This window comes from Exophiala viscosa (genome assembly GCF_022695815.1).
Source record: "Exophiala viscosa unplaced genomic scaffold EDD37scaffold_9, whole genome shotgun sequence".
Taxonomy (NCBI): domain Eukaryota; kingdom Fungi; phylum Ascomycota; class Eurotiomycetes; order Chaetothyriales; family Herpotrichiellaceae; genus Exophiala; species Exophiala viscosa.
The window spans coordinates 1,143,835-1,164,380 of NW_026944361.1; the positions used below are offsets into that span (position 1 = coordinate 1,143,835).

The 20,546-nt window shown below is 51.3% G+C and overlaps 8 protein-coding genes across 8 annotated transcripts; 5 read left to right on the plus strand and 3 right to left on the minus strand.

Moving 5' to 3' along the window:
- Nucleotides 1-452: 452 nt before the first annotated feature.
- EDD37DRAFT_567079 (putative aminopeptidase) lies at nt 453-4,815 on the minus strand (the record flags this gene model as incomplete). The annotated part of the gene is made up of 8 exons (XM_062814126.1): nt 453-647; nt 699-926; nt 977-1,024; nt 1,100-1,249; nt 1,514-1,574; nt 1,905-3,403; nt 3,457-4,361; nt 4,416-4,815. The coding sequence occupies 8 exons, from the start codon at nt 4,813-4,815 to the stop codon at nt 453-455; spliced, it is 3,486 nt and encodes a 1,161-aa protein (XP_062668059.1).
- Nucleotides 4,816-5,129: 314 nt separating this feature from the next.
- On the plus strand, nt 5,130-6,619 carry EDD37DRAFT_652523 (transcription initiation factor TFIIH subunit H2, variant; the record flags this gene model as incomplete). The annotated part of the gene is made up of 2 exons (XM_062818459.1): nt 5,130-5,335; nt 5,443-6,619. 2 exons carry the CDS (start codon nt 5,130-5,132, stop codon nt 6,617-6,619), a joined length of 1,383 nt encoding a protein of 460 aa, XP_062668060.1.
- Nucleotides 6,620-8,400: 1,781 nt separating this feature from the next.
- EDD37DRAFT_567718 (uncharacterized protein) lies at nt 8,401-11,037 on the plus strand (the record flags this gene model as incomplete). Its single annotated transcript, XM_062814164.1, has 1 exon — nt 8,401-11,037. The coding sequence occupies one exon, from the start codon at nt 8,401-8,403 to the stop codon at nt 11,035-11,037; it is 2,637 nt and encodes an 878-aa protein (XP_062668061.1).
- Nucleotides 11,038-11,639: 602 nt separating this feature from the next.
- Nucleotides 11,640-12,536, minus strand: EDD37DRAFT_508870 (uncharacterized protein). The gene is made up of 3 exons (XM_062813589.1): nt 12,129-12,536; nt 12,053-12,074; nt 11,640-11,924 (listed from the first exon to the last, which is right to left on the minus strand). Exons 1-3 carry the CDS (start codon nt 12,264-12,266, stop codon nt 11,740-11,742), a joined length of 345 nt encoding a protein of 114 aa, XP_062668062.1. The 5' UTR covers nt 12,267-12,536; the 3' UTR covers nt 11,640-11,739.
- EDD37DRAFT_509672 (PQ loop repeat protein) lies at nt 12,341-13,864 on the plus strand. Its single transcript, XM_062813592.1, has 4 exons — nt 12,341-12,616; nt 12,669-12,799; nt 12,845-13,285; nt 13,354-13,864. Exons 1-4 carry the CDS (start codon nt 12,554-12,556, stop codon nt 13,535-13,537), a joined length of 819 nt encoding a protein of 272 aa, XP_062668063.1. The 5' UTR covers nt 12,341-12,553; the 3' UTR covers nt 13,538-13,864.
- A 173-nt stretch (nt 13,865-14,037) lies between these two features.
- Nucleotides 14,038-16,361, plus strand: EDD37DRAFT_637225 (hsp70-like protein). The gene has a single exon (XM_062817036.1). It carries the CDS (start codon nt 14,167-14,169, stop codon nt 16,132-16,134), a length of 1,968 nt encoding a protein of 655 aa, XP_062668064.1. The 5' UTR covers nt 14,038-14,166; the 3' UTR covers nt 16,135-16,361.
- Nucleotides 16,362-16,638: 277 nt separating this feature from the next.
- On the minus strand, nt 16,639-18,796 carry EDD37DRAFT_508850 (putative GABA permease). The gene is made up of 3 exons (XM_062813588.1): nt 18,340-18,796; nt 17,729-18,289; nt 16,639-17,676 (listed from the first exon to the last, which is right to left on the minus strand). The coding sequence occupies exons 1-3, from the start codon at nt 18,441-18,443 to the stop codon at nt 16,755-16,757; spliced, it is 1,587 nt and encodes a 528-aa protein (XP_062668065.1). The 5' UTR covers nt 18,444-18,796; the 3' UTR covers nt 16,639-16,754.
- Nucleotides 18,797-19,580: 784 nt separating this feature from the next.
- EDD37DRAFT_637233 (putative nitrilase) lies at nt 19,581-20,521 on the plus strand. The gene is made up of 2 exons (XM_062817037.1): nt 19,581-20,225; nt 20,278-20,521. Exons 1-2 carry the CDS (start codon nt 19,674-19,676, stop codon nt 20,497-20,499), a joined length of 774 nt encoding a protein of 257 aa, XP_062668066.1. The 5' UTR covers nt 19,581-19,673; the 3' UTR covers nt 20,500-20,521.
- Nucleotides 20,522-20,546: the final 25 nt, after the last annotated feature.

Below are 20,546 nucleotides of genomic sequence, written 5' to 3' on the forward strand. Positions count from 1 at the left end.
TTCATTGTCAACAGCGGCGACCGTGCCTGCAGCGTTGTTGTGCACCGGCTGGGAGCGGAGTTCGCCTCCGCCTCAAAGACAAGAACAGAAATGTAGCCAAAAGGGAAATCCCGGAAAGAAATGCAAAGATGCGCCAACGGAGTTCATTGACAGGTTCAATCGTTCTGTATCCACACGCTCAGCTGAAGTCACCACATTCCATTCATTAACCCGCGCCGAAGCAGGTCTGCCGCAAATCCAACAAAAAGCATTCTCGCCCTGGTCAAGGCATGGGCTCTTGAAAGCAGAAGTCTAGGCATGTATGGACTCCATTGGAACGCCTCAACGCCTTTCAAATCATATGAGGGTAAAGGCTGTTGCGAAAGAACCCCGTTCAATGCCTGCTCTGTGACCAGACCTCTCCCTACCTCGACCACTGCAACACTGTGGGCGAGTAGTGTACTGTGATTGAACTAGCAGCATCCGCCAGCAGAGCCTGACTGCACACCTTGTCCTTGACCGACTTGAACGGTGGGCTTGTTGTTAACAGTCGTCGTTCCCATGCGCTCCTTGATTTGCCGAGCCATGGTCAAGAAAGCCTGCTCGACGTTTGAGGCGTTCTTGGCCGAAGTCTCGAGGAATGGGATTCCCAAGCTATCAGCGAATTCCTGGAGCCATGTAAGCCTCCGGCACCATGCTGAGCAACGCAAATCACAAACCTTAGCCATCGTGTAGTCAACAACCTTCTTGTCTGCCATGTCGCTCTTGTTACCGACAAGCAACTTGTTGACACCTTCAGTAGCGTAGCGATCAATCTCTTGCAACCATTGCTTGACATTGTTGAATGAATCCATATCTGTCACATCGTAGACCACGCAGATGCCGTGAGCGCCGCGATAATAGGAGGAAGTGATGGTTCGGAATCGTTCCTGGCCAGCGGTGTCCCACTTTCAAACTGTCAGACGAAGCATTGTGAATGTAGGTGGAAAGAACCTACGATCTGTAGTTTGACAGTCTTGCCATCGAGTTCAATTGTTCGGATTTTCTGGTTGGCGGTCAGCTCCTTCTTCCGCACCGCAGCCTTTCCAAAGCACACGGCTTAGCATATTCATCAACGTACGAAATCAACACCAATGGTCGAGATGTAGGACTCGGTGTATGTGTCATCGGCGAATCGCAGCAGGAGGCAAGACTTTCCAACGCCGGAGTCTCCAATAAGCAGGAGCTTGAACAGGTAATCGTATCTGGGCGCCGGGTCAATAATCGCGATCTAGGCAAGTGCTCCCTCCACGGCGGGAGAGAGACAGGTTATGATGAGTGAACTCTATACCGATGGTCAGTACATTACACTGCGCGTCGTTGGGGGACGCTGGTCCGTCGATGGCGACCGGCCAGGCGAGACTTACCACTCTGGATTCATTGTGACGTGTGGCGCGGAGGGTAGATCGGAGTTGATGTGAAGGGACAGTAAAGAGAACGAGATACAATTGTGCGGATCTGACTGATCGAAGTAGTGTTCGGAAGAGAAGTGGACTAGGTGTGAAGTCAAGATAGAAGGCAAGTTCGAGTGAAATAAACAGGAGCAATCCTCTGGGCTGGCGTTTGCGAGACGTGGAATCATGGGGGCAATGGGAACATGATTTGACGGTAAGCCCGAGGTCACGTGCCAGCCTCAGCCTAATCTCCTGAGTCCTGCCTGGATTACCGTGCGAGTGAGCGTGACTCTGTCACAAACCAAGGCTGAATGGTGTCTCACGCATAGATCATGGTCGAGAAGCAGGCTTCAATGGCCTGAGCAGGTGATTGTATGATGACATTCGGTCAAGAGCAGCTTCTATGGATAATCATTGCTATGCCGTCTCGTGTGCCAGCTCGATTAAGCGTGCTCTTCCACCAGCACTCAAGCATATCCATGTGCCTTCAACCACTCTAGCAATCGCGCTGCATCCCGCTCCTTATACGCAGCATTTGCTGTGATGGTATCGGACGCAATCACCAAGCTGCGACTATATCTCCCAGTATCCTTGTCTTTGAAGAAGTTGGCGATATCATCCCTGATGGCTGTGTCGGAATATTTAGGCAGTCCCATCTTGAGCCATCTGTCAATAACAATGCCCGAGATACCAAGCCTCTTGTCGACGCGGTCCCAGGACTTCTTAGTGAACTCCCAAGCCACCGGCCGTGTCTCGTTGTTCGAAGACACCGCAACGATACCTCCATGTGCATCTTGAGGTGGGACTTCTTCAGAAGTCACAAATTCAAGCAGGTCCCATGCGAGATCTGGGTTTTTGGAACGGCCCAGTGCTTGAATGCATATTTCTTTGCCATCAACGGCTGTCAGCTTCCTGAATTCCCTTTTGATACTGTCATATTCCTCTTGCCCACCATTCGCGACAGCAAGGTTGAACACAACGCTGCGTAAGTTTTGATGTATGGCCTTTTCATCCCCGGATTTCCACGCAGAGAATTTCTTTCGACCTTCTGCAATGATGCCGTCATGTCCAGCACCTGCTGCATAACCAAGGAGGAGTTTCCTGGATTGTCCTGTCAGCCATTCTTCGTCTTCGGGGAATTCCCAGCCTATAGCTTCCGCTGCAGGAGAGAACAATTTCAAGGCGAATTTCTTCAACCCCGCCGAGATCTCTTTGTTGGTAGCAAAGACCGCTCGCACTTTTGACAGTGAGCTTGCAATCTGCGACCATACCAAGTAGCTCTTTTCCTTCTGAAAGCCTTCCAATAAGGAGAGCAGAGCTGCTGTTGTAGCGTTTCCTGCGATAGCTAAGGCCGTTGCATCTCCCATCAAGCCAATCTTGTCTTCTTCCGATAGACGATCTTGAGCTTCACCAAGCTTCACCAATCGTTGCGGGGGATAGTTTGTGCGGTAGAAGCCGCTTTGGTCTGCATTGATCTTGTAGAAGTCATCGTCCACATCGCGCACAGTGTCCTCCTTCTGCGTTAGGGCGCTGTGAACAACTTTGGCTGGAGTACCAGTCTTGAGGCCGACAGGTATCCACCAGGTAGTCTCGTCTTCTTCCGACTTAACGTCTCCGGTGGTCAAAAATCTTGACTGACGGATACCAATCTGTCCAGGTTCTTCAGCAACGGTAACCACTGGGAAGCCGATTTTGCGAATCCATGGGTCCATGAACGCTTGCACATCCTGACCAGAAGCGGCACTCAGGGCTGCCCAGAGGTCGTTGGTCCTGGCATTGCCGTAAGCATGGATTTTGAGATAATCGCCAACGCCCTTCAAGAAAACCTCCTGGCCAAGATGATTGCTCAACATCCTGATCACCGAGCTACCTTTCAAATACGATATGTGGTCAAAGATCTGATCAACTTCGAGAGCGTTGCGGACGGGGACTTCGATGGGGTGAGAGGCTCGTAGTGAGTCGAGTTCAAGAGCTGTTTGTACAGCTTCAGCCTGGATTCATGTCAACACACATCGCATGAGATACCTTTGGACATTTTACGCACCACAAACTGACTCCAGACCTTCCACTCAGGATGCAGGTGATCAACAGCAAGCCATCCCACCCAGGTAGCGAAGCCTTCGTTGAGCCAGAGCTCGTTCCACCAGTCCATGGTGACGAGGTTGCCGAACCACTGATGGGCCAACTCATGAGCTACCACATATGCAACACGATTCTTGAATCGAGCATCAGATTTCTCTTCATCGAAGAGAACTGCAGTCGTGCGATAAGTCACGAGACCCCAATTCTCCATAGCCCCCATGGCAAATTCGTGAACAGCCAGCAGATCGGACTTCGGCAGAGGATACTCGACTCCGAATACATCAGAAAAGTAGTCCAGGGTCTTATGTGCATGTTCCAAAGCAAAACGACCTTGCTCCTTGAGGCCTCGGGTAGTGTAGACTCGTACAGGGATGTTCTTGCCATTGTATTTGCGCGCCGTGAAGTCTTCCACGTATTCGAAATCACCAATAGCCCAGGCGGCAAGATATGTGCTCATGGCGGGAGTCTTCTCAAACGCCACTTTTTTCAAGCCGTCCTTGCTGCCCTTCGTTACACCCTTTTCAGGCATGTTACTGATGGCCACGAGGTCTTCAGGGATTTCGATCTCGAACTCGAAAGAGGCTTTCAGGTTGGGCTCATCAAAACAGGGGAACGCTCTCCTCGCATCACAGGCTTCAAATTGAGTGCTGAACATGTAGTGAAACTCTCCATCTGTGGGTGTACCAGAGCTCGGCGTGGTAGCAGGCTTGTACTTGGATCGATAGAACCCTGCCATTGCATTGTTCATAACGCCCTTGTATTTGATCGCAACCACGGCATCTCCAGCAGGAATGTCACCAGAGAATTTGATGGTTGCACGTTCGTTGGCTTTGTCATAGGAGACATCGGCCATTGAGGCAATGGAAGCTGCAAGACACTTAGTACTGGGACATCTACAATCGGGATATAACGTACAGCCACCGTCTTTGCCGAGTACTTCTGCGCCTGTAATTTCGAGCTCCTTCGTGTTGATCACAACTTCTTTTGTGCTCTGCTTGACCTTCGAGTCAATCTTCACCAGTCCGTCGTAGGACCATTCACCACCAAATTCGAGGTTGAAGAGGGAGAGGTCATAGTTCAATGGCTTGATAGTGTCGGGGAGGATATCTCGATCCGTGGGCGGTGCCATGGTTCGCCTCACTTCCGCCGAACAGAACCGTACTTGGGGAAGCTTGAAGGATGGAGAGTGTGTCGAGGTTTTAGTAGTTGTCGTCCGCGAGAATTTGACACCGGTATGGATTGTTCGTCTCGTGCAAGAAGGTCCAGCCTTGGTAATAGAAAAGAAAGTTAAGCGTGCAAGACAGGCTCTGACCTCGAGCATTCAATCTGTACCAGTAGTTGAATGTAGCACTACTGACAACAAGGCCTTATCAGCAAGTTGCTGTTCAAATATTTTAGTCTACAGGCGACAATCAATGAACCGATCAGTAGGTATGTTGCACTGCTGGTGCGGAGGCTACCAGAAGGAATGCACCCCACCTGGTACCTGGACGACTGCGGTTAGCAACGGCGACATCATCGTTTTGGATCTCCAACTGCACCAAGGTAATTTGGTTGCTGGCCTCGCACGCGACAATTTTATCAGCCACTTCCTTTGCCTTCTTTCTCAATATCCGCACATTTTCTGCCCATGTGATGCCGGCATCAGGGGACGAATATGTTGCGGAAGGATCTGATGATGATCTACCCAGAGCCTCCGGCCGCGCTCAGGCTCGACGGGCTAATCGCGAAGACGTGCAGAATTTCGAGGTAACCCGAACATGGGATTTACTGACCGAAGGCGCCGATGGCACCATTACGGGTGCTGTGGAGGGCCTACTCGAGGCCAGTAAGAGGAAGAGGTAAGGCACACTTGAATCATTCAGGCGGCGAACATGAGAAGAGCACGATATCCCTTGAAAATTGGAGACGAGATCACGGCGCCATGCTAACACCATGCTTGACATAGACTTCTCAAGGACACGACTCCTTTGCAGCGAGGTATCATCCGCCACCTCATCCTTATCCTGGACATGACCCTGGCTATGAACGAGAAAGACCTGCGCCCTACACGTTACCTCCTCACTCTCTTGTATACCGAGGCCTTCATTCGCGAGTTCTTCGAACAGAATCCCATTTCTCAGCTTGGTATCGTGGGAATGCGTGATGGAATTGCTATGCGTATCAGTGACATGTCTGGCAATCCAAACGCACATCTGGCTGCCATACAGAAGATCCGCAAGGAGGAACCAAAAGGCAGCCCATCTTTGGAGAATGCTCTGGAAATGTCACGGGCAGCTCTTTTCCACGCACCTAGCCACGGCACCCGTGAGGTTGTGCTAATATTTGGTGCGCTTCATACCTCCGATCCGGGTGATATCCACCGTACAATCGACAGTCTGGTCGCAGACAAGATCAGAGCTACAGTTATCGGCCTTGCTGCGCAGGTGGCTATTTGTGCCGAGCTGGTCTCCAAGACGAACGACGGGAGCCGCTCAAATTATGGTGTTGTGCTACATGAGCAGCACTTTCGCGAACTCATTATGGCTGTCACGACACCACCCGTCACAAGTCAGGCCACCAAGTCGGCCAACTCTTTGTTGATGATGGGCTTCCCATCCCGGACGGTGGAGAACCATCCTTCATTTTGCGCATGCCATACAAGACCTTCCCGTGACGGCTACTTGTGCTCTCGATGCAGCACAAAGGTATGCAGTTTGCCGAGCGAGTGTCCTGTATGTGGGTTGACTCTTATTCTCTCAACCCATCTGGCCCGGAGCTATCATCATCTGTTTCCTCTGGTCAATTGGCTCGAGGTGCCGTGGGCAAAGGCACACCGTAGCAAGGCATGCTTTGCCTGTCTGAAAGACTTCCCGGCTGTGCCTCCGAGAGACCAATGGAACTCGACTTCAACGTCTTCAACAAGCAGTAGATACGAATGTCCAATTTGTCGGCACCATTTCTGCATTGACTGCGACCTCTTTGCGCATGAAGTTGTGCACAACTGTCCTGGCTGTCAGAGTCTACGCATGCAGACCAGCTTAATGGGCGAGACAGAGACGCAAATTGACAACACTGGTGGTGGAACCACACAGTCACAGAATGGCGTCAACGTAGCGAACGGAGACATGATGCATCTAGACTGAGGCTGCGGCCGCTACAATGCAACATTGCCTTCTGCAGGTAAAGCAACGGCATTTCCCACCACCATCTCGTTGGGAGTTGCAGCTGCCTGGCTGTCTATTAGGACACGACCACGCAAATCATCATCGACCCACAAGGAGCTTGTCGAACTACAAGGACACAAGCCTCTGTTCGCAGAACCCGTCACCTGCCAGGGTTCTTTTGCTGGGTGTCTCCTTTCAAGCTGGCTCAGGGGGGCATTCAAGACAAGATCTATGTGTCGACTCGCGCGTTACAAGGAAGCACCTGGCATGCGTTTCTGACAACAACTGGTCACCTGGAAAGGGACATACACGATCAGTAGTGCTCAAGAGCAAATTTCTTTGGATCTATCGACCAGATTTACATTACAGGTGAGTGGCTCCGTTCCTCAACGATTTGCAGGGCTGATGCAGGCTGCATAGTTTGAGGCCAACCTTTGCAAGTGATGGCAAAGTCATGAAATCAAGCCGGGTGCGGTACCATGGGGCTAGATGACTCGGGCCCGGCGCATTAGTGACCATATGTGCGAGCGTGGAGACTGCAGCCCATGGACGATTCATTTCGCAACCTGCCAAGGGCAAATCCCCTTGCTTGAGGCTGAAAGACAGTAGACTGACCTTAGCTACTGTGCTGTACTGTTTCACCACTAGGGCTTCCGAGGCATGAATGAAACGAAGGAAGAAAATCAAACTCTAAGATCGAGTGATTGGACGGCTCTATACTGCTCTTTTGCCTATGGAGGACAACAGCTTATAACATCGCTCCGCAGAGCGAATACGACAGGGTGCTCGAGCCCGTAGATCGCGACAGTCGCTGTCAATTCGCCACAACTCACTTGTTGTAGATAAAACAAACAAATGATCTGACATACATAATTCTACGATTCGTCCTCGCTTCATGCTGGACGCGTTGCGGCCATCTAACTTAGTGACATCCGGGCGAGGTGGTCACACTGAAGAACGAAGAGCATGCTGTGAATGAGTGGCTACGGAGCATTCGGTCACTAGGGCGAGCGTTGTGAATGCCTGACTACACCTACAAGCCGTGGACATAGTCGTGATAATTGAAAGACCAGTCGAAGTAGCCAACAGGTGGTGAGATAGACGCGCTTTTAACAGAGGGGCGGAGTTAGGCCGCTCGTGGTTGGTCAGTCTCGATATCTTGGTCTGACGCGACAGGGATGGGGACTGAATCAAGAATATGCGTGAATATGTACGGCTTTCAGGATACTTTCTGGGAGATTTGATGTCAGACAGGGTGCTATTTCACCAAATTGGGCTCCGTCCAATTCCAAGTCTAAGTAAGTCACTGTCTCCTCTACCACAATAAACTTGGCCCCGAAGAACCCCTGCCGGCAACTTGAATAACAGCACCATTCATCTTCGATCCTGCCTGTGTGAGAGACCTTTTGAACTTCCGTTCTGATTAACAGACAATCTCACTCACTTCTGATTTTTCTTTCGACCACAATATCTAGACATCAACCATAACATTCAACTTGCGACAAAAGCAACGCGTCGTGTCAACAGCATCCTGAGACAACACGTTCAACACTCTTGTAACAATTCCATATTGCTTGTTAGAGGTTGGCACTGCGTTATGAACGAACATCTATCAGCTTGATGGGGACTTGTGGCATAACCGCTCATCACAATCAGACCCCAACTGACGGTGTCACATCGGCTCATACAACGGATCATTGGCCGTGAACAATGGGGTTTGCATACTGGGTGGAAAAGTGCATCGGGTCCGTACACCCAAGATGCTGAATTTCGTCTACAGCTCAAATTCGTCGCGTCCAGAAAGAAGATTTTCGAGGCATCTGATAGGGGACTTTACTTTTGCGCTCCAGCGAAGTCAATCTCGGCACAAACTCTTTCTGGAAAGAAATATCGCGCGTGTTCTGGACGACCATCAGCAGCGGCGCGAGGGGAAAAGTAGAGCTGCCGTTTCACGAAAGACTACGTCCCCCAACTCGTTGCGCGTTGGTACGACTACAACAGAAGGTCTCGGATCTAGAGGCGCAGTAGCCGAACAGGCAGTGGGTGCATCACCATTGCAAGGATCGACCGCCTCAGGAAGGCTTACGAGTAATTCAAGGCAGACTCAAGTACAGCCAAATATGGCAAGATCTTCTCTGTCTGCCCCGGCAGACGGCAAGAGAACCGAGAGAAAGACCCGTCGCAGTATCCGTGGTCTCCTTGACAAGGTCTACGAGCAGCCAGATGCGGAAATCAGCTTAGACCTGATCAATATCCGCAAGAAGCTCAATTTCAAGACCAACTCTGTCGAAGAATTAGGGAGACCCGCCAAACGACAGAAGCGGGACACGGTCAAATGCCAGTGTTACCTGACTGTTTGGGATAATCGAGATGGCTACACAACAGCGCCTCTTGTTTCCAAATCAGAATACTGTCATGTAACTGCCACGGAAACCACAGTCAACGGATATTTCGTCGAGTTATCGCTGGATCGACCTTTCACGGTTAAAGCACACGACCTGAAGGTTTCTGTTCCAAGTAGGAACGGGGAAGAAGCGTTCGCCCTTATCGACAAGTATTTTCTCGAGCTGAAGATCATCCCATGCAGAAATGACAGCCGCTGGCCTCCTGTACCAATATTGGGGAAAAGTGATGGCGACCATTTTGCCCCAGACATCAAACGAAATGGTGCTGAATTGTTGCAAGGCGCAATAGTTGCCAGATATACACACTTACCACAGCCTCCAGAAGAGGACACCCCACTAAGCGTCTTCTTCTTGCATGAGGGTCGTACATACAGAACGAAGTACGGACTTCAGGTGTCGTCGACATGGCAGAAGTCCGGCGAGAGGCCGAAGACGGCCAGAAGGGAAGGTCAAGGCTTGGATCTTGACTCTTTTCGACCACAGGCGGAGGTAGAAGCCGTCAAGGGCGCCAACGGAACAGAGGCGGTCCCGACTGTTGCAGACTCACAAAAGGTTGCAGAAACAGTACAATCCAATCCACCAGAAGTTTGCTACAACTTCTGCTCAACAGTAGATCAGAAATTCCGATATGCCACAGTCAAAGGCTATCGATGTCCTTTGTGCGCGATCTGGAAAACGTCGAAGTTACATCGGCTACAATTCCATCTGTCAACGATGCACTCCAAGTACATGTTTTCACTGCAAAAGCCTCGACGGGATCCCGTAAGTCATGACCTGACTCACATCCAGATCAAAGTGGACTTAGCTCCGCCAGTGAAGAAGGAAGAAGACGTCAAGACATTTGAATGGCACGCGCCAGCATCACCTTTCGATCTGTCAGCCTATACGGAAGGCGATCGTGGTTGGGTCGGCTCTGCGAACATCAAAGCGAGTCCTGGGGAGGAAACTGCATCAACGGCGCTCCCGTCGACAGAGAACCCACCCTCAGGGTTCCTCCCCGCTGTTCGAGTCTCGGACTTCCGCCAGCCCAAGCGCAGAAAATACAAAGCAATCCAGTTGCGTCCTGATTTTGCGGATCCTGAGCCGGTCTACACATCGATCAGTCATCGACCTGTGTCACCGAGTGAAGAGCCACGCAGTGAGACGGACGATGAAATTGACAACCAGTGGCAAATCGACCTGCATATGGAGCGGCTTGATCTTGTGGCGAAACGCAAAGGTTGGACCGACCACGAGCGCGAACTTTCCAAACGGTGGGACAAGCACCGTATGGAAGAACAGCTAGAGCACTCGAGGTATCTGTCTAATTCTCTGATACGTTTCGTCCGCAAGAACAGGAAGTGGCTCAAGAACGGCAACGACGAGCTCCTGCAGGTCTTTTGTGATTTTCTGGAGCGCTTGAAAGAACGAGACGTCATCGACGACAACGTAGTCTGCGACGTCAATCTCTTGATCTTTCGAGATTCCCCGGAGCCAGCATTGACGAAGAAGCAGCCAATTGAACGCTCGGAGTCACCCATGACCAGGCAACGTCGGCGGGAAGGTCTGAGCGGCACCGCGGAACCATGGCGGCGCGAGACTCCGCGTCCAGTTGCTTCTATAGCGGTATCTATGCAGCCGCCGAGGCCTGTTCAGCGATCTACCGAATCCGTCTGCGGACTGTGCTCAGAACCTATTGCGCGTGCGATCAAAAATGGCGTCATGTGTGCAGATCCGGAATGCACAACTCCCAGGGCCATGTACCATCGTAGCTGTGCGGAACAACAGCAGGAGCTGGTGTCTGGTCATGGGCACAGGAAGATGGACAAAGGTAAAGCGCCTGCAACGGCGATGGTAACTCTGCCCGTACCGACTCGGTCAGCAGAGGAGTTTGAGAGATGGGATTGGTCGTGTCAGGCTTGCGTAAAGAGACAGAAGGCCGGGGCGAAGGAGAAGCAAGCTGCTATCTCTGCAGCAGCGACAGCTGTGATGAGGGATTTGGCTGTAGCTTAGCATTTCCGTTTGGCGGCTTTGGCGCCGCAGAAATGTACGATAAGGGCTAGACAGGCTGGCTTGTGCCATTAAGACGCACGGGATTTATGGCACAGAGAGAGGAGATGAGGATAGTCGCTGTACATATAAACAATAAGCTAAATCTCGGTCCTTGACTTACTGAGCCTTTCCACGGTTGGTAGGTGGATTCGTGGACTTGAACGAGCGCAGAAAGGAGAACGTGAATAGACCAATCGGCATGAAGTTTTGTGATAGTGATTTGAACTTTTTGTTCCTTTTGTGAACTTTGGTCTTGATAAAATACATGGCTCAGTTGTGGCTGAGCTGTCTAGCAATCCGTGCCATGCACATGCTTTCCTTTTGTGTCCAGCTTCGCCCGTCGGTCTCCTTTTTGAGAACGGAAGAAGTGCCGTCACATACAATCGACAATACCAATGTCTTGAAGGCGTCCGGTATTGTCCAACGGAAATGCTTGCACGTAAAATGTATTGCTTTGCGCTGAAAAGTGCGGAGTGCGAAACATCTGGCTTTGGACAGCATGCACAGTGAAGGGGTGGTGCAGAGTCGCCCGCATGCTGTCAGATGGTCAATGTATCCAGTGATCTCAATCCAAAGCGAAGGATCGAGGGGCAGGCATGATTCAACAGCTGCGCTCAGTGTGGATTTTTGGTCTTTGAGAACAGCGGCGCGTCGGTTACGATCTCAACCCTGCATTTCCTCATCGTCATCCTCGGCCTCGAAATCGTCGTCGTCTTCATCCTCATCATCATCAAGTTCGTCACCAGCATCTCTTGACTTCTGCTCGGCCTCAGCCCAGTTGATGTTCTTGCGACGGGTGCGGGATTGAATGACGTTGTCTAGGTCGATATCTTCCATACCCTCATCTTCTGTGCAATGTTAGCATGACCCAATGAAGCTCGCGACATAGGACAAGTGGGAGCGTGTTGTGAGAATCGCGCAACAGTGCACACACGACGTGTGAGGGATGTGGGACGCGACAAGGCGGAGAATGTACCGTCTTCTTCTGGCTCTGGTTGCTGTAGCAAGGTTATCAGCTAAAATCACTGGACGGTCGCGCGGTTTAGGCATACCTCTTCGGCGGCACTCTCTTCTTCAGACTCGTCGTCGTCCTCCGGGATCTCTGGCTGCTCAACTGCTTTGCCTTTGCCCTTTCCTTTGTCGACTACCTCACTGGTGCTCGCAGGCACAGTTTCACCATTTGCCGACATTTTTGCGAGCACGGAATTTGAGTCAATGTTGGCGAAAGGTAGAGGTGTGAGGCAGGGATGAAAGAGAAAGAGAAAGCAGATGGAACCACATTTAGAGCACAGCAACAAACAGACTTCACCAGATGCGCCCGCGGTCTCCGCCAAGACGTCTCATTGGAAGTCATTCACGTGATCGTCGGCTATCGACCGGAAGTGGATATCCCTGGACTACTGCGGCGCTCGCATAGCTTTTATCGGCCCTCAGGCAGGGTCCTGGTATCTTGGAACATGGTGTGAAGGGAGAGGATATGGACATCCCGGTTGCTGCGAATGTACTGGGAGTTCTCGGGGCAGTCTGTTGGTCTGTCCAAGTAGGTGACTTGCTGTAAGTCTGTAAGGTTGATGTCTCCTGACTTGTTGCAGCTCATACCGCAAATTATCATCAATTATCGCCGGCATGATACGACCGGTTTGCAGCCGACTATGATGCTGCTGTGGGCTTGCGCAGGTATCCCACTCGGAGTGTACAACATTGTCGAGAATTTCAATATAGCATTACGCATTCAGCCACAGCTCTTAACAACCTTAAGCTTGATTACCTGGGTCCAATGCAAGTACTATGGCAACAAATGGCCAGTGTCCAAATGCGCAGCGACTACCTTGCCCGTCGCGGCTGCTATGGGAGGCATTGAATGTGGTCTGGTCTTCGCTCTGAGGAGAGCAAAGCACCACCATACCGAATGGCCAATCACCTTCATGGCAGTGCTGTCTGCTTGCTTCCTCTGTGCCGGTGTGTTGCGACACTATTGGGACATTTACAAGGAAAGGACGGTCCGAGGCATTTCTTTCATCTTCGTGGGCATTGATGCGATGGGTGATTTGACGTCGTTGATTTCAGTCTTCTTCCAGCCTCATCTGGATATCCTGGGAATGATCATCTATGGCTCTGAGCTGGTGCTGTGGCTTGGGGTGTTTGCATGTGGCGGATACTGTAGGAAACGATGGTCTCCTGATTTGAGGGGTGATGTGCTAATATGTTTATACGTCCAGTCAATTTTCGGCCATGGCTGCAGCAACAAGCGAGGAAACACCAGGGTACGATTACAACGACTGACGCACGCGAGGGAAGAGATAGCCGCGCAGTTCCGGAACAGCTGCAGCGAAGTTTCTCGAGACAATCGTCGTCATCAAGCACGGTGTTTCAGACGGCGTCTGGGGAAGGACGGAGACAGAGTGAACATGGGTCAATCAGGTTGCGGACAATGAGATTCGATACTGGAACAGAAGCTTGAAGAATAAAAAACTCTTAGCGATTAGGAGTGAGTCAATCCATATCTTAATGTCCATGATGATGCCTGTTGCTGGGGAGCTGTTAGCTCTGAAATGATACTCTGATTATTTTTTGTTGCCCCGCGTCATTAGCACCTTTGCGGCCTCGTTCGCAAAGAAATCCCATTGGTGGAGAGGAATGACGTAGCTGTGGAGGGCGATGGAATATCGAAGTTCTTCTCCACCTCAAACGAAAATGTTAGAAAGGCTTCAAACAACGGCAAATGGACACAACAAAGTTTGCAAAATGGAAGGTTGCCGTAGCTTCAAGATCTGCCTGGGTGACAAGCAAACCGTTGAGAATCTCCTATGAAAAGTGAATGAAAAGTCTAGGCGTGGGTCGCATCTTCTCATGCATGCGTGAAGCTTCCATACTAGACTTCTATAGCCTTCTTTCTACTTCTGTCCCGCCAAGGAACATTTGCCCGCCGCAGGAATAAATTCATTGACATACCACTGCCTCAGATCGAATTTACTTTTCACCATACACACATACAAACCACAGCTTGCCACGAAAGTCTTCTTGATAAGACTCTTTCATTTTAGATACCCCCATAATCTTTCCGCAAATCCTCCAGATCCTCTATTCAACATGGCACCAGCCATTGGTATCGATCTAGGTACTACCTACTCCTGTGTGGGCATCTACCGAGATGACCGCATTGAAATCATTGCCAACGACCAGGGCAACCGAACCACTCCCTCCTTCGTCGCTTTCACAGACACCGAGCGTCTTATTGGTGATGCAGCCAAGAACCAAGTCGCCATGAACCCCCATAACACAGTCTTCGATGCTAAGCGATTGATCGGACGAAAGTTCGCAGACGCTGAGGTGCAGGCTGATATGAAACACTTCCCATTCACCGTCATTGACAAGGGCGGCAAGCCTGTCATCGAGGTTGAGTTCAAGGGCGAGAAGAAACACTTCACACCTGAAGAAATCTCATCCATGGTCCTGACCAAGATGAGAGAAACTGCAGAGTCATATCTCGGTGGCACAGTCAACAACGCCGTCGTCACAGTCCCAGCCTACTTCAACGATTCACAGCGTCAAGCCACAAAGGATGCCGGTCTCATTGCTGGTCTCAACGTCCTCCGTATCATCAACGAACCTACCGCAGCTGCCATTGCCTACGGTCTCGATAAGAAGGCCACCGGTGAGCGCAATGTCCTGATCTTCGATCTTGGTGGCGGTACTTTCGATGTCTCCCTCCTTACCATCGAAGAGGGTATCTTCGAAGTCAAGTCCACTGCTGGTGACACTCACTTGGGTGGTGAGGACTTTGACAACCGTCTGGTCAACCACTTCGTCAATGAGTTCAAAAGAAAGCACAAGCGCGACCTCAGCACCAACGCCCGAGCCCTTCGACGTCTCCGAACCGCTTGTGAGCGTGCGAAGCGCACCCTTTCCAGCTCCGCTCAGACCTCCATTGAAATCGACTCGCTCTATGAAGGCATCGACTTCTACACCTCCATCACCCGTGCTCGATTCGAAGAGCTTTGCCAAGACCTCTTCCGCTCCACCATGGACCCTGTTGAGCGCGTCCTCCGCGATGCTAAGATCGACAAGTCCTCTGTCGACGAGATCGTCTTGGTCGGTGGTTCCACCCGTATTCCCAAGATCCAGAAGCTTGTTTCCGACTTCTTCAATGGCAAGGAGCCCAACAAGTCAATCAACCCTGACGAGGCTGTCGCCTATGGTGCTGCTGTCCAAGCCGCTATCCTGTCTGGTGACACTTCTTCCAAATCGACCAACGAAATCCTACTTCTTGACGTTGCGCCGTTGTCTCTCGGTATTGAGACCGCTGGTGGTGTCATGACTGCCCTCATTAAGCGAAACACTACCATCCCCACCAAGAAGTCCGAGACCTTCTCCACTTTCTCCGACAACCAGCCTGGTGTGCTTATTCAAGTCTACGAGGGTGAGCGTGCCCGCACCAAGGACAACAACCTGCTCGGCAAGTTCGAACTGTCTGGCATCCCACCTGCTCCTCGTGGTGTTCCTCAAATTGAGGTCACTTTCGATCTTGATGCCAATGGAATCATGAACGTCTCTGCCCTCGAGAAGGGTACCGGCAAGTCCAACAAGATTGTCATCACCAACGACAAGGGTCGTCTGTCCAAGGAAGAGATCGAGCGTATGCTTTCTGAGGCCGAGAAGTACAAGGCTGAAGACGAGGCTGAGGCTGGACGTATCAGCTCCAAGAACGCTCTCGAGTCATACGCATACTCTCTCAAGAACACTCTGTCAGACTCCAAGGTTGACGAGAAGCTTGACGCATCTGACAAGGAGAAGCTCAAGGCTGAGATCGACAAGACCATCTCTTGGTTGGATGAGAACCAGACCGCCACCAAGGAGGAGTACGAGTCTCAACAGAAGGAGCTTGAAGGTGTTGCCAACCCCATCATGATGAAATTCTACGGTGCTGGCGGTGAAGGTGGTATGCCAGGTGGTATGCCCGGTGGTGGCATGCCTGGCGGTCCAGGTGGCTTCCCTGGCGCCGGTGGTGCTGGTGGCCACGGTGGAGATGATGGCCCAACTGTCGAGGAGGTTGACTAAATGTCTTCCTGACCAAACAAAAGCATTGAGCGAATGTTTTTAAATGTCAATCATACCGGCGTTGGCGTTTTCGGCGGCAAAATGGAACATGATACCTTTTGCATGGCATAGAATTTCAGCATGAGTGGTAATGAAGCTGGGATGGATTTTCTCTGTCCAGAAAGATCAGAGATGCTGCATGATGCAGCTTAGAATAGCTCTTTTCAATAAAACGAATTCAAAAATAATTTGTAATCCTTCCTTACTCTTGTTCTGATGTTCCTCGCCCCAAGCTGATAATGAATGGTGAAGTTAGAGGAAGTGGCACCATCTGATCTCCGGCGCCTGTTACTATCAGCCTGGTGTACTTGCTCAATAGCAAACCTGATATTCTTCGTATACAAGGTCATAATTCCACTTCATGGTACTCCGGAAGCTCCAGATTCTATCGCTTTAGGTTCTATGATATGCTGTCGAAGCGTTCGCTCCGTGAGTGTCACTTGGGAACCCGAGCTCGGTTCTTGCTTGGACAATACGACAATAACGTCAAATCCAATTTGATGACCTCTATGTACTAGTATATTCTGTATATAGGGCGTTCCGAATTGGTCACTGACTTGACTTATTGAGGATGAAAACGCTCACTCTGCTTTATTCGGCGCCGCAGTCTCACCCAGCACACCCGACGAATCCTCCACATCCGGCGAAACACCCTCGTTCACCGCGCCCTTGACCACCTCAATGTCGGCAATAGGAGGGCCGGTGAAATGCTTGCGCGCATAGACAAGGTACCAGAGTACACTGACAGCCGCGAAAAAGGTGAACACCACGCTAGCGTAGTTCATGCTCGACGGCGTGACGGGCACAGCGGTCGGCATGCAGAACAGCACAGTGGCCAGGATAATCCATACCACGGCAACGATGTTGATCGCATAGCCGAAGCGCCCTAGCGAGTACGGCGAGTTCTTGACCATGCGTCGCCTTCGTACCACGGACACGAGGATGGGTAGGCCGTACGATGCGCCGAGGCAGATCGTTGCTACTCCTGTGAATGAGTTGAAGGCCGCTGAGGAGCCGAGGTAGATGAGAGCCAAGAGGGCGTCGACGACAGCGGAAAGGACGATCGCGTAGAGAGGGACGTCTAGGCGTTTGTTGACCTTGCGCCAGATGTGGTAGCCTGGGATGGCGCCGTCACGGGCGAAGGCGTAGGTGCAGCGGCTTGACGCGGTGAGGGCGCCGGTGCCGGCAAACATCCATACCCCCAGGAGCAGGAAGAGAAGGCCGAAGCCTCCGCCGGCGGATCCGGTGACCGTCTTGAACAGCAGGCCGATTGGCTGGCCGTTCATAACGCCCAAGAGGAGCTCGACTGGTGGGAGAACGAAGAGAATGGGTAGGAGGTATACCACGCCTGTGATGCCTGCGCCGACCACTGAGAGGACGATCGCTCTGGGAACTTCGAGGTGAGGATTCTGCACTTCTTCGCACATGGCGGCGACCATGCCATAGCCTGTCAAGGTGTATGCAGCTTGGAGAAGCCCGACGAAGAACGCCCATCCACTTGGCCTGAGGGTATGTTTAGTACTGACCAGTGTTTGGTTGGGACGGGGAAACCCACCAGCCACTCGCTGAAGCATCGTAATGGCCAAAGACATAAGCGCCGCTGTGCTTAGTATCTGCCATGGACAGTGTCACGATCAGGATGATGACCACAGCTCCGGCAATCCAGTACATGGCCAACTTATTGATGAAGTCGAGGTATTTGGACAGGAAGATATTGATCAGAGCGTGAAGCAACATAACAAACCAGAACATCAAAATCGTTTGCCACGGTGTCGGTACGTAGTCGTCATTCCAGAGCGTGATGGCGCTGAGGATCATCTGCGCGCCTGAAAAGTTGATACTCAGCGTGCACGTCCAGTTGCCGACCAAAGTGAGCCAGCCGTCGACGAAAGAGACCATTGGCGCCCATTCTGGGGTCGCCAGGATAGCAGACCAGTAATAAACTCCGCCTGAGGTAGGATAGACGGCACAGACTTCGGCAAGTGAGGCTGCAATTGCGATAGAAATTAATGTGACGATGATCCAGCCCCAAAGGACTGTCACGCATTGTCCATCGATGAGAGCGAGTGACAAAGTGGCTGAGAGACCGAATGGTGTTGCTATGATGGCCATGGAACTGCATCGCAAGGTCAGCTCAACGAGCAATGCTACCGAGAGGACACGTACAGGCCCATGACACTGAGCATGCTCAGGTTTCGAGGAAGCTCTGCCTTGTAGCCGAGCTTTGCCAGTGCGGCATCGGCATTCTGGTCAAGCGAGTTACGACCCATGGTTGCCGGAAGTTCAAAGTGAAAAAGGGAACTGTCGAGGAGGGAGTCGACCTTGCAAGGATCTCTGATCGCGAGAATGGGATGAAGCTGCTACATGCCATCTCGTGGACGGCATCGGCAGCATATATGTCTCGCAAGGACTTCGCATCATGACAAAGAACCATCGTTGTCAATTGCCAATCTTCTGAATCCTGACGAGCCGCAAGGCTCCATCAAGAATGGAGATCGCAAAGTATTGCATATTGCCTCCAAGGGTCTTTCTGGGACGAAGGAGGCCAAGACTTGTAGTCAGCACGAGGCTATGATACACATGGCCATGTTGAGAGGAGAGCCCATGGGGAAAAGAGAGAGGCAATAGTTTGCGATCTGTATCGAAGCTGATCTAACCGAGCTGGGTAAGTGTAACCTGCTGATTCTTGCTCCACATAATTTGGCCGCTGCCTGTGATTCGATACCACAGATACCATCTCGTAAAGCCTCGAGACGCGTCTTACACATCTATTTCATTCATGATATACCTGTGCTTGTCTTATCGTCCAAGATCAACTCGATCGGTTCGTCTTGCAGTGTCTGATTGGAGTTCCATCTAAGGCTCTTCTCCAAGCTGCCGATCTCATTGGCCTGCGGTCGATGTGCACGTCCATAGAGGTAGGTCCTCGAATGTACAACGTGTTCAAGGCAGGACTTTGCGATCTCGATTGTCAAACTATGCTGGACTCCGCATGTTAACCTTATCTACTACGTCGAGAGTCCCGTGTTCGAGGCCATGAACGTCGGGCAGGAGTCTGCGATCAGTGCTTTGCCGTGGCAATCGACCACGAGTGCATGGCTAGGCCTCAGCAGTCACATGCGGTCCGTATATGAGCAGATGGCCCTGTCTTTTGGCTAAAGACAACCATCGGAATGACTGACTTGAGTATCAACCTGAAGAACGGCGATACCTCAAGTGAAGATAGCTTTGTTGTTCTCAGTGATAACCCCAGCACAATGTCAAAGGTTCGTGTGGGCGCAGTCCAAGCTGAACCTGGATGGTTTGATCTTGAAGAGAGCGTGGAAAAGACAATCTCTCTCATCAATGAAGCCTCCGGGAAGGGGGTGAATGTGCTTGGGTTCCCTGAAGTCTGGATTCCTGGATACCCATGGTTAGTTGTCTGGCTTTCGCTATATTAACATTTGCTGACTGAACCAATCAGGGCGCTATGGACCAACAGTGCCATTGAAAATGGCGAGATGGTACACAAATATATGGCGAATTCCCTCGTTCGCGACTCGCCCCAGATGCGGAGAATTCAACAAGCAGTGAAAGATGCTGGAATGCAGGTCGTCCTGGGATACAGTGAGCGAGAGGGTGCCAGTCTGTACATGGGACAGTCATTCATTGCCCCAAGTGGAGAGATTGTCCATCACAGGCGAAAGATCAAGCCTACCCATGTAGAACGCACCCTGTGGGGCGAGGGTCAAGCTGAGTCTCTGACCACCGTCATCAGCACTCCATTCGGAAAAGTGGGCGGGCTCAACTGTTGGGAGCATTTACAGCCTCTGCTGCGGTACTATGAATATGCACAGGGAGTACAGATTCACATTGCCAGTTGGCCGGCGGAATTCTGCATGCCGGACCCCAAAGTCATGGCATGGCAATACCACGAGACCGGCGAAGCCAGTTATCGAGCAAGCCAATTTATGGCCATTGAAGGACAGACATTCGTTGCCATTGCGTCGCAAATCTTGACCGAGAAGAGCCTGGAAAGGTGTTTTCTGGTGGGGAAGCCGCCTATCAAAACAGTAAGTTTCATTGCCGACGTCTAACAATATGAACGTGCTAACCTGTAATCAGCCTGGTGGTGGCTTCTCAATGATCTTTGGCCCAGACGGCAAGCCCCTGGCAGAACATCTTGAAGATGGAGAAGAAGGAATAGTCATTGCTGATGTCGATTTGACGGATATCGATCGGGCAAAGACCTTCATCGACACAGTTGGTCATTATGCGAGACCAGATTTATTGAGCCTCTTGGTCAATCCCTCGGCCGATTCGTGCATCACAATGATGAAGAAGTGATCGCATTCATGCAGGGTTATGGATATGTACACTTTCAGATAGTTCTT